A 12,552-nucleotide genomic window follows, 5' to 3' on the forward strand; every position below is an offset into this window, starting at 1 on the left:
CACCATAGTAACTCATTTATACTTAATGACAAAACAAACAAATATTTGCAGGTCATTGAAAATTAGAAATGTCAATTATTAATTGTCAATACCTACTAAATCACAAGATTTGCCTTATTTCGTATAGTTTCTGGAACTTCTTGCTCATTCACGATGAATTGAATTATTTAAAATTACGTTTGACATTTGGATGGTTTCAATCACATTAACAAATTCCAACGACGCATACTTGATCAAACATAATGAATTATTTTGTAAACGAATTTTGACGAAGAAAACTATTTGTAAAACATAAAATTGTGTATGTACCACGGGCATAAACTGATGTTTATACTCTCGGGCGACTAAAAAGCTCTCGGGCCATAGGCCCTCGAGAATATAAACATCACTATTATACCCTTAATACATAAATAACTAATATCATAATTAATTGGTTGATTCAAAGTTGTATGTTTCATTCACTGCATTTTGCGATATAATTTTCGCAAACAGGTATAATTACTATAATTGCGCAACAAAATTGTGAAGAAATCAGTCCTTTATTGAGAGAACCCTGCACGTTGTGTACATTGTACCCCTCTTTGCTATAAGTAAAGCACAATTGCTTACAATAAAACTTATTTCTGTGAAAGGGCACAAAAATGAACTAATCCCAAATAATTATACTTCATCCATCAAGACGATGGCCCGTATGAATAAAAGTAAGCAAATGCTTATACTTGAAAAATTCAAAGTAAATACTCGTAAATGCTCCTTCGCACTGGGCGACTTAGCAGCGCTTCTAAGCAGAAGGACAGGACGCAGTGCAGCGCTGCTAAACCATGCTAAACAGACCAGTATGAAGGGGCAGTTACGAGTATTTACTTTGAATTTTGCAAGTATAAGCATTTGCTTACTTTTATTCATACGGCCCGATGTGTCTGTGTTACAGTAGAAAGAGAACTTTTTACAGTTTCGCCAAATTGTGCTACCTGCCATTCTGTTTGGTCAGTTAGACTAGGGGCTAAGAGCGAATTATAATCCCGAAAATGTATTAACCCCACTACTACATCTGTACATGCTTTATATTAACTACTACTACCTACTAATTTATTATATGTCTGGATTATGTTTAGGAATTTATTAAGTTGGATAACAAATACATGATTCAAATGGCAGAGACGAGAGGACTGTTTGGCACTTCCTCGGCTTCACTAAATCGTTCTAAAGGACGCTCTTCAAAAACCAAAAAACCGGAGAAACGCGCTGCTTCACCGCCAGTCTCAAAAGTGAAACGGAAACCAAAACAAATCCCGGTATTTTTTATTGGAATACCGCTATATAGGTAACTTTGAATTGTGTAATAATTTCAGATTGATCGAATATCGGCACCTACCCAGGCCTCAATAAGGCAGTTTAAACCTAGCCAAAGCAGCATACCCCCTTGTCCAAAAAACCAGAAGGAGCAGGATCAGTCTTCAGCTTCTAAGGTGCCTCAGACTCGTCGTTGGTGGTCAGAAACCGCACGACATCTTGCAAATTTACGACAAACCTTAGTTAACAAAAATGTCTTGCCCAATGCCAAAAAACCGATTCGAGTGATAGTAAAACATCCCGACAAAGTTCATTCGAATTTAACAATTGACGAACTAGCGGCGAAAAGTTCTCAAAATAATAAGATACCTTTATTTCCCAGATTAAGACTAACTAGAAACTTGCAAAGGTTTGATAAAACGCCATTACCCGTCACGGTTACTTTAGTCAAATTTCCGAGGAAGTATTCGCAACTATCAAAATGACTACATTTGAAAAAGTGAACATTAAATTGTAAATTGCTTATAAGAGACTTCTCAAATACAGATACACAGCAATTTTGCTTTTAATTAAATTAAACTTATCCATCCTTTATCTAATACGTACCTAACTGTAGGTAATAAGAAGGTAAAACGGCATACGGAGAGTTTTGGTAACCAAATTATTTTTTTCAGGAAGTGGATTTGGTAGACCATGTTTTTGACTGGGAAATCACACATATCGCCGATACGACCACGAACAAAGGCGATAACGTGACTTCAAAAAAGTGTTACTATATGGATGCAACATTTTTAAGTGGTTTGAAACTTTTAACTAAATCTACCAGTGAACTTAAAGGTCTCATTTCAAGCCGTATCCCGTACCGATCGACTCGCACGACCGAGACTTATTCGTACGATTACAGAATAGATTAGAAGAGCTATAACATTGTTATATATCTGTTGCTTAAATGTTGAAATTATTTGCTTGTGGTATTGTCATTTGTAAGAAAAAGAAATTTCTTGACAACCTTCAATTGCGTGTCCTTCACTCCCTGCCCCCATTTAAAGGGTGTGTGCACTGTGCAGTATGGTGGTGTGGTATGTACTATGAAAGACAGAGTTTTGAATTTACGTTCACTTTCTTTATTTTCTCAAATGCAACAAAATAGTGTCTATAAAAACCTCATTTCCTCATAGAAACAGAATTATTTTGAAAAAACGCATTTTCGTTAAATTGAAAAAAAAAATGCTTTTCCTAACTTTAATAACAGTTTATAACTGCAAGACACCAAAATTGAAGAAAATACTCTTACCTTGCATTTGGTATCTTGTTGTTTGTCTATAACGGGCGATCAAAAATCAGTTGCCGTCTAGTCGCCTATGGAAGTTCATGTTAAATACGATTTCCTTAGACCATATAATACATGGACTGCTATTAGCCCTATGCTTTCAATACAAAATGGTTGGTCACGGATAGAGGGCACTGTAGTCGTGGGTATGTGAATCTAAACTAAAATCGTATGAACACCACTCGGATCGCGTAAAGAGTAGCTTTTATGGTAACCGCGTAGTACGAGAAGCTTTAAATACACTTGATTATCTTCTATACGTCCACAAATAAGAATAGGTTTGCTTTTTTTGCCATATCTGGGCAATTAATTAATTGACATTTGTTAATTTATAGGTTGACAGCCTCAAATCGTGTCTCATCGGACAATTTCGGACAGACTCGTTTACCCTGAAACGCACATACCCAGGCAATGTCCTTGACCATATTTTAGTTACAATTAGCAGTCCATGTAGTATATACTATATGGTCTAAGACGATTTCCCATATAAACAAAAATTCCAAAGGTGACTCGACAGCAACTCATTTTTGATCGCAAAGATCTTGATATGTGTACTATAAGTACCACCAAAGATTATATAACGTATATACTCTTGGCATTTGGTACTACAACATGACCTCGGCTTTCTGTTTTGCTTTACCTCCAAGCTAGCCCTATTCCGGCGGCTGCGAAAAATGATCGAAGGCATTTTTCAAGAGCATCGTATACACATCAATATCTACAGCACATAATATATCGTATCATTTTACTCGAATACTGTTTGATTGTATCATGGAGCTTCAGATCTTACTGTGTGTGTGTGTTGTGCAATTAACTTTTACATGATAAAAAGTCTCCTGAAAGACGCCTAATTTTATGCAACAAAATAACTTCTTGAAACAAGTAAAGATCTGGCTGTCATATTAATTATTAATTTGAATATTGTTGCTTTGGCTTCACAGAAAATAAATCTCTTAAGCTCCTTTAACTGTTCTCGGCACTATACCAATTGAAAATATCAACTTTTGCTTTAGTTGAATACATCGCACACGAACCGAAATTAGAATAGGGAAGTCAAAGCGATAATAATTCAAATTAATTACTATGACAAGCAGATTCTCATTTGTTGTAGGTATAGTTACTTTGGTTGCATAAAATTAGGCGTCTTTCAGGAGACTTTTATCATGTAAAAGTAGACATAGGAAATCCCTATGTCTACTTCTACATTAATATCACTGTATATGAAACAAGTTTTATATTGTTTATCGTAGTAAAGAAGAAGAACCCATTTATTTGCTTTATCCACCGCCAACCATGCCTTCGGGCATTGATTATACACACTATTATCACAGCTTGCTAGTAAGTAAGCTATAATCTTATTATTATAAAATAACTTGTAATTAGAGAAAAAATTTAAAAAAGGAACACCATCAAGTCATTGGCAGTGCAAATTACAATTCAATGGCAGTACCTACCATTAGTCTGTAAAAAAAATCAGCTTCATTCATCCAACCGTAACCTAGTTATATCTGTAGAAAGTGAAAAAACCGACCAAGAATTGTTTTTTTACGGAGTTATCAAATGTTCGCGATTTTTTTAAATATTTTTTAAGAGCTATTATCAACGTTTTCATTTGTAGTGCAGCGGAGAGACCCGCGAAATCGTCCAAAATTTTTTTTCGGAGTAGAAAGAATTGGGACCCCCACCATTTTGTTCAGAAATGCTTGAACCTTCAGAATCTCGCTTTACGACATTTTCCCGTGGTCCTGACAAAAGTTATACGCCGCTAAAGTTGAACTTTACTCATTTTCACGCGCGCGACTATGTAGACCACCGAAAGTATTTATTTTCTCAGCATTGTGATGTTGAACCCCTACCGATAGGCAACACATCTTACAACTAAAGGAATTTTAGAATCCCGCTTTGCGCAGACGTGAATTTAGTACAGAAAGCTGGAGAGTGGCGTCGGCGGGAGCACTGGTGGTCCAGATTTTGATGGTGGAGTAGCGGTTTTGTGTGCTTTTCAAAGTTTAGTTAGTGTTTGATATATTTTTTCCAAGCGATATCAAGGTAGTACTCGTTTTATTTAAGCTATTTTAAATTCGATGTTTAAATTTCATGCCTTATTTGTTTTCGTTTTGACTTTTTCTTTAGATTTGACCTCTGCTGATTGCAGGCATGGCGTGGGCGGCTATTGTTTGAGTTTAGCGTTAAATGAGTCATGTTTTAGCTGGGCTCCTTGTGCGCCTGATTATGCCGCAATGTTTCCCATGATTATTTGAATGTGTTTACGCGGGAGTGGATTGCTAGAATGTTACTGCCCTGAATGTTTGGATTAATAATTTATTTCCGTGGAAGAGAAGAACCACATGCAGTTTGCTCTGTCGCTGTATAATATATGTTTATTTTTTTCTTCTCGCGCAGGCTGCAGTTCTTAGCGTCTCGCATTAGCGAGAAAGGGGGGCCCTCTGATTAATTTCTCTTCTGTTTAAAATGTGGATTTTTGTATGTGGTGTGGTCTGCTTCCGCTTGAATACCCGTGTTGGCATTCTCAGGTGCACTTGCACTTGTTACGTAATAAATGAATGATAAGCAAGGTCGGGACAAGGACATGCCTGCTCTACGTGGTTTAAAATGAACTCTTGATGGTTTTTTTTCAGGTAGTGTTTTTATACCCCAATGATTTATTTTGTTCACAATTTGTAATTATGTCAAGTGTATCTATCGTTTTTGATTAATTTGTTCTAGGCACATTTGCCTTTATTACTTGATTTTTGTTGTACGATTTGAGATGTTTGATTTTCGTATTTCTGTTTGTACATTGCTACCTGTAATTGATTTATTTCTTGTATTTGTGTTTAGCCAGGTTTTTTTTATTGCTGGTTCTTTTTTCCTGGCTTTTCGGTTTGGATTTGCTCTGCTGAACCAAGCCCCGTGCGTAATAAATTTCATTTTCTCTTTCCCTTTCGGACGCACAAAAATTCTTTCTTTTATTTAATTCCCTTCCCGATTGTGTCTCACGTACAAACGCATAAAAGACCGCCATAGGAAAATGACAACGTAGGAGTCCATTCGTACAAATTCGTCCAAGTCGAATATTACCGAGATCTGAATGGCGCGAACTTCCGACATTTTGACAGCTAAAGTTAGAGTTAGGGTAAGTCAATATTTCCAGCAACTCCTGAGGACCCCTAGGAACATTACAGCATTGTGATTATTTTATTTTCTGTAACATTACCGGGAATTTTTCATAATAAAAAAGTTACGGTCATTTAAGAGTAAAAACCTACCGCCCTCGCCGAGTCGAGTGTCGCGAATGAGACGGAGAGGGAAAGATAGTCAGCAGCGTTCGCGCAACAAGGAGCGATGCGTAAGAGGTTCTACTTTACTAAGAAATTTTTCTCCGAATACCAAAACTAGCCATTTAGGCCGTTTTTATATAGCATCCTTGGGCCACACCCATGCTAGGGCCATTTCTACCTCTATGCAACTGTTTGATCAGCAGTCCGTGGTTCCCGTGATGCTGCATTTCTATTGGTCGTAAACTGACTCGACCAGATGCTCTGTTAACTCAATTAGAGGGAGTTTATCGTACAAAGTTCAGTATCTTAATGAAAAATCTGTATCGAAATGGCCAAGTACAGGTAACAAATGTTTAATATATCAATTAAAGTATAGGGATAGGACTAGCGTTACTAATCGACTCATTATTATATCAAAAACAGTTTAATTATGAAGGCTATAGGGTGTTTTCAATATATTCGTACTAACCTAATTTGTACTGTATTTTATACATAAAGGTGAGCGTAACGGTATGCGCTCATTAAAAAACGATATATTTAAGTTTTTATAAAGCAATAAGACTTAGAAAACTCATTAAAACCAGAGACATGTCTCTGATTAAAACCAACAATTTCAAAGGGAAATCTAAACGCAATGTCATTGGTCAATGCGATGTGACGTCTCACCGTATATAAATGGCGGATTGTTTACCTTTTCACCTTGGTAGATATAGTGTTGTGTCGTGTGTTTAAATTATATTGCGGGATTGTTTCGTGGGTTATAAACTTGAAATGTCTTCAGAGAACTTTGTGAAAGTGTCCTCAAACAATTTGCCATCCGTAGACATTTTTATGGTGATGGAATTTATAAAAGAAGATGATCGTTTTAATGCAGCTGATGAATTCAGAAATGTGTTTATCTATTTTATTTTACTACTTCTAGGTACTTACCTACCTACAACCAACTTATTTTTTCGAGGATTTTGTCGGCTATCACGCTTTAAACTTTAAAGCATTATTAAAGGGACCTGTCAGCAGTAATAACTAAGAACTAAATTACCGCACTAATCTGCAGTTTCAGGTTTCATTTGTACAATGAATTTGTCACAACGGATGTTTAGTGCATAAATTAAATCCCATGATTTTAACAGTACATATTCCCTCGGCTGCCGGACTTCGACATCGTCAATCAGATCTTTTGACTGTAGTTTTGCACATTGCGAACCGAAGGATAGGCGTTACAGGGAACCTTCCAAAGAGACATATTCCGACAGAAAATTCATTAGAAAATTTTATAAAGAGCAGGTTTCTAAGCACATTACTGAAATACATTCATTTAAAGAAATTCTTAATTTTTTTAACCCCCCCCCCCCTCCGATTAATTTTATTTTCAATTTGCCCCAGTACTTAATACTTCTTAAAAAATCCTCTGTGATCTTCGCAGCAGTAAAACGTTGGTTTTGATTTTGGCATATCTCTTCTAGCTGCTTTAAACCAATTTCTTCTGCGAGAATACTCAAGTGGTACAGAAATAAATATTTTGTTTGGCGTACTCACCGATGTACTTGTACAACATGGCACAAAACACCATTTATTTTGTGCGCCATACTTTTTTAAACATGCACAATGTTAGGTAGTCTTTGATAGTAATAAAAACAATCTATATAAACATAAATTCACGGCAGAAAACAAATCAAAACCGTAGAACGCGTGCTGTTTATAATGACACTTCCAGTGTTTACATGCACTGTGACGTAGTTGAGAGCAGGTGACCGTACAAACGCGTGGCTGTCCGTTTACGCGGCAAATTTCTGATTTCGAATTTTATTTTGAAATTACTCGAAAATGAAGGCTCGGATATTTTTTTAAAATGTGTAGCTCGTTTATACGGCCAATGGGCTTTCGTTTTGCCCAGTTTTTAAAAAATATGAAAACACCCTATTATTAACGTGTTTTTGGTGATTTTTATTTGTCGTATATTGGTAACATCCGTCGCGGCACAGAATATGTCAATGTCAAACGTCAGTGATTGAGGTTAAATTGTATGTTTTGATAATAAATTATTGAACTTTTGTGTAAGTTTAATAGTAAAGAAGACTTTCCTAGTTATATAAATCAGTGTACGTAAGTGATCCACAATAATTGTAAAGAAATACCTAATGTTTGGCAATTTTAGTGTGTTTATTACTTAGAAATAAAGAATGCAGGTACTTGTGGGAAAGTGGATTCTTCGGTTACATGGCACCAGTAAGTAAATGCAATTATCTGCAATTCATTTATGCCATACTTGCTTTTAGATTCCCAAGTAAAAAAGTAACAAGAATGGTGGCTGCAAGCATGTGCACTATCGGAATTCGAGGATGTAAAAAGAAGGCTGTGTTCTCGTCGTTTTAACCGTTATGAGTGCATCGATTTGGATGCACGCAAGCACGATGGGGGTCACTTAACACCTAAAAGATTTCCAACTCTACAATGTTACTTTCATTTTAAAATCAGTAAATGTCTTTAATTTAATTGTGTTTCTTTGAACATTAGTAATGTACCACTTTGTATTATAGCTGATGCGAACTTATCCGATTTCATGTTATATTCAAGGTATAATCCCTATAGTCAATTGCAATTAATTTAAGTTTCTAAATCGTTACAAGGTTTCCCATCGAGGTTGAAGGGTGTAACCGTAAACAAACTTGGCTGAGGAAGCTTGAAAGTTCTCCGTGAAAATGCTACAGATTCCAAGCAGAACGATAGGGAGCACCTCGAGCCAGGACGCATTGGGCTGCACAGGAACATTGCTTTGAGTTAGCAATCAATTTGTTCCACTAGGCCTTTGGCTGCTAAGTGGTAACTGCAGGTGTGGAATCATTGCCGAAAACAATGTTGAGGGTACAAAAAACGTCCCTGATAGGTAATGGGAATTTAACCGTGATAGCCAACAGGTGACAAAAGCTTCAGCCACTTCCTCTGTGGTTATGATTTTGAGAGGATAGTCCTTGGCCATCAAATATACTTACCCAGAGCCATCAGATCAGACAGTAGGATAGTCCGGTAGGTGGAATAGGGTCAATGTGAAAACCTGCATGAAACGAATAGAAGTCTGAGTGAAGTGTACGAATGGTGCGTGGTTGTGTTTACATACAGTAATGTGTTCCATTTCAAAAAATTTACATCCAAATTAAATGACAGATTATTTGAATTTGTTTCACTGCTACTAGATCAGTGTGTTACTTTGAACATACAGGGTTATCAACTGTCACAAAAGTCCCTAGTTTAATACGGTAAGTTGAGCAGCCAAAATTCCAAGAATTCAGTAAAGCAAAGTAGATAAAATAGTATATTACACTTGTTTAATAAGACGTATTATCACACTCGTTCCATTGAACTCGTGTGATAATACAGCGTCTTATTAAACTCGTATAATAATATACTACTCTACAACTAGTTTTGAAAGTGATACTTTTTTTCATGAATTTGCAGTTTGATTAATGAGGGCGAAGCCCCAGTTAATCAAGCAAATTCATGGAAAAAAGACACTTTCAACACGTGTATTGTACACGAAATTTTTTTGCATAGTGATTAGGCATGGGAATTTTTTTCGATATATCGATAGGTATCGATAGTTATCGATATATCGAATAACAATAGGTAGAGCTAAAAATATATCGATATATCGATATATCGATACTTATCGATAAGTATCGATATATCGATACCTATCGATATGTCGATAACTATCGATATGTCGATAACTATCGATATGTCGATAACTATCGATATATGGATATGTCGATAACTATTGATATATCGTGTAAGAGGGGGGGTATGTTATATGTCAACAAGGGAAGTCACTAATTAAATTGGAGCCAATTGTTGGTCAGAACTCATTATTAAGATGCGACAAATCTACTGTAAACTCACCTTTCATTAGAAACGTCCCTCTGTAATCTACGCGTAAGGGGTTGGTATGGCAGCATTCAGTCTGACTGGTCGTCTCCCGCGCTCAAGGGTCATGTAAACAAATATCGCGACTGCTTAACCGCAATCCTCGCCAATTAATTAAGTAACTCACCGGGGGGCGTTAGCCCCGAACTGGCACTAAGCGCTCCTGGATCTCCGAACACTCCGGTTGGCGATTGGGGTTGAATGCGTCGTTGGAGATGGTTTCCTGAAGGGTTAAGATGGAGCTCATACCTATTTGAGAAAGGGTTACGCCGCGCGCACGTGTATTATTTAGGATACACATCCCGCCTTGGCCCTCTGACTAGGACCCTCGGCCAATAGATCAGTAACGTCGATCTATGTCACTCATTGCCCTACCTGGGAACGACATCCAGGTCGAGCTCACCCCCGAACTGTTTGTGTTAACAATGAGGCCTTTATGTTTCGTATTGGGTCGACACCATGATCTACTCGAGCGAGTAGATCACTCAGCGGTATAATCAACGGGAGCTACCCGCGGGACCGCGTCATAGGCACATGCACATAATGCACTCTAAAAGCCTAGGAATATATCCGGATATCTGCCAGGGGTTTTACCATAGCCCAACAACAAAGCACGACCAGCACGATGGCCTGCACAACACACTCACCACCTACACGTGGGAGACACTCACCACCTACACGTGGGAGACACTCACCACCTACGCGTGGGAGACACTCACAATAAAGAGCTATTACACCAAACTCACTAACGTCCGATGCTCTACCTAGCATCCCTTATACGATCGTGACCAGAGCGCGTACGCAACTTAACTGCCTTAACAGTTAACACGATCCCTTAAGACCCTTGCACCCATATGTGCAGAATCGCGCATACTTGACCAGTCAGCTTGCCACATTTATCAAATAGGGGTTGCGTTGACATTTTACTTTTTCGTTATTAAGGACTACCCTAAAATATGGTTCTTACAATCGATATGTCGATATCTATCGATATATCGATATGTCGATATCTATCGATATGTCGGTAACTATTGATATATCGATATGTCGATAACTATCGATATATCGATATGTCGATAACTATCGATATATCGATATGTCGATAACTATTGATATATCGATATGTCGATAACTATTGATATATCGATGTGTCGATAACTATTGGTACGATAAAATTATGTTATTGTTGAGATTTCAACGAGCGCTACTATTTTTATTAATAAAATCCATTTTCGGGTTTACTCTCGTGTAAATTTACTATTTTTAGTTGCTCGACGTTTCGGAAACTTAACTTTGCTCCCTTTCTCAAGAGAAGCGTTACGTCACATCATCATCCCTGCCAAATAAACGCAGTAATAAAATTTTTAGAAAATAGATCTTTTCGTCTTACTGACGATTGCTCAAAAAAAGAAGCACTTCAAAAACTTGAACAAAATGTTGCATCAAAATGGCTACTCTTTAGATAAAAAAAAGAAGACAATCAAAGGGTGTAATCATGGCCTATGTATCGGTATCTGATTGATGGTTGGCTACTCTTTAGATAAAATAAAGAAGACAATCAAAGGGTGTAATCATGGCCTATGTATCGGTATCTGATTGATGGTTACAGAGGACCAGTCACAAAAAAACAGAAAAAGCTAAGAACACTTCAAAATTAGATATACAGTTTCAATTGATTGACATTTACGAAATTTAACAAAAAACTCTTGATAAAGGTAGCAAAGAAACTCGAGTAACTATTAATAGTCACTTTACACGAGAATAAACCGGAAAATGGATTTTATTAATAAAACTCGATAAGATAACTATCCCTGTCGATAACTATCGATACGTCGAATATTTCTCTCGAATGAGGCGTGCAATTACCGCTTAATTACAGCGGTAATTGCATTGTAGAAAGCTAAAGAGCCCTGCGATAATTGCACATTTAATATGGTAACTCCATTAAAGTTGCAACAACTGCATTGGGTTATTTTCATATTTTGTTAAAAGAGCCCTCTTGTCTTGTCGGGCTCTTTCGCCAAAATATAAAAGTAAACTCATGCAGTTTTTAGACACGCTTTCAAAAAAATTACCGGTAATATTATATCGATACCTATATATTAAAAACTATCGCCATAACGAGAACTATCGATATACCGATACTTATCGATATAGCGGCAGTTATCGATCTTTCGATAGTTATCGGTGTATCGATAACCATCGATATTTTGATAATTATCGGCATATCGATAAGTAAAATATATCGATAGGTAAGTACCCGATACTTATATCGATAGGTGAAAACAGTTATCGCCCATCCCTAGCGATAACTATCGACATATCGATATCTATCGATAGTAATCATATATCGATAACTATCGATATATCGATAACTATCGAAATATCGATAACTATCGAAATATCGATAACTATCGTTATATCGATAACTATCGACATATCGATAACTATCGATATATCGATAACTATCGATATATCGATAACTACGATATTTCGATAGTTATCGATATATCGATAACCATCGATATTTCGATAATTATCGGCATATCGATAAGTAAAATATATCGATAGGTAAGTACCCGATACTTATCGATAGGTGAAAACAGTTATCGCCCATCCCTAATAGTGATCCATAATAACCCACAATTGAATAATTTTATTGACATTCGCGATTTACTGTCACTCAAAAATGGATGCTATTGTTCATAGACAGGAGTAAACTCCATGGAA

General features: G+C 36.8%; 2 protein-coding genes and 1 long non-coding RNA gene across 9 annotated transcripts in view; all 3 read left to right on the plus strand.

Annotated features, from left to right (window-relative positions):
* The window catches only part of LOC116163608, a 31,407-nt gene extending 29,099 nt beyond the window's left edge, over window positions 1-2,308 (plus strand). The window contains exons 12-14 of one of the 7 annotated variants that reach the window (XR_004143778.1): window positions 1,116-1,324; window positions 1,968-2,091; window positions 2,144-2,195. Coding sequence is in view for 4 of the 7 variants with exons in the window: in XM_031477624.1 (XP_031333484.1) it covers window positions 1,116-1,295; window positions 1,353-1,778 (606 nt within the window). In the remaining 3 variants the exon portion in view is untranslated. Of the gene's footprint in view, window positions 1-1,115; window positions 1,325-1,352; window positions 1,863-1,967 lie in introns of those variants that run through there. The other 6 variants (XM_031477628.1, XM_031477627.1, XM_031477624.1 and 3 more) reach the window with 6 other exon arrangements.
* Window positions 2,309-6,037: 3,729 nt separating this feature from the next.
* LOC116162815 (helicase POLQ-like) overlaps window positions 6,038-12,552 on the plus strand; it is a 31,046-nt gene continuing 24,531 nt past the window's right edge. Inside the window, exon 1 of the mRNA XM_031476536.1 lies at window positions 6,038-6,246. Coding sequence (XP_031332396.1) covers window positions 6,233-6,246 — 14 coding nt within the window. The 5' untranslated portion in view covers window positions 6,038-6,232. The remainder of the gene's footprint in view (window positions 6,247-12,552) is intronic.
* Window positions 8,079-8,397, plus strand: LOC116162818. The gene is made up of 2 exons (XR_004143618.1): window positions 8,079-8,130; window positions 8,181-8,397. It is a non-coding gene; the product is annotated as an uncharacterized LOC116162818 (long non-coding RNA).

The sequence above is a fragment of the Photinus pyralis genome, unplaced genomic scaffold (assembly GCF_008802855.1).
Source record: "Photinus pyralis isolate 1611_PpyrPB1 unplaced genomic scaffold, Ppyr1.3 Ppyr1.4_LG2, whole genome shotgun sequence".
NCBI classification, from domain to species: Eukaryota; Metazoa; Arthropoda; class Insecta; order Coleoptera; family Lampyridae; genus Photinus; species Photinus pyralis.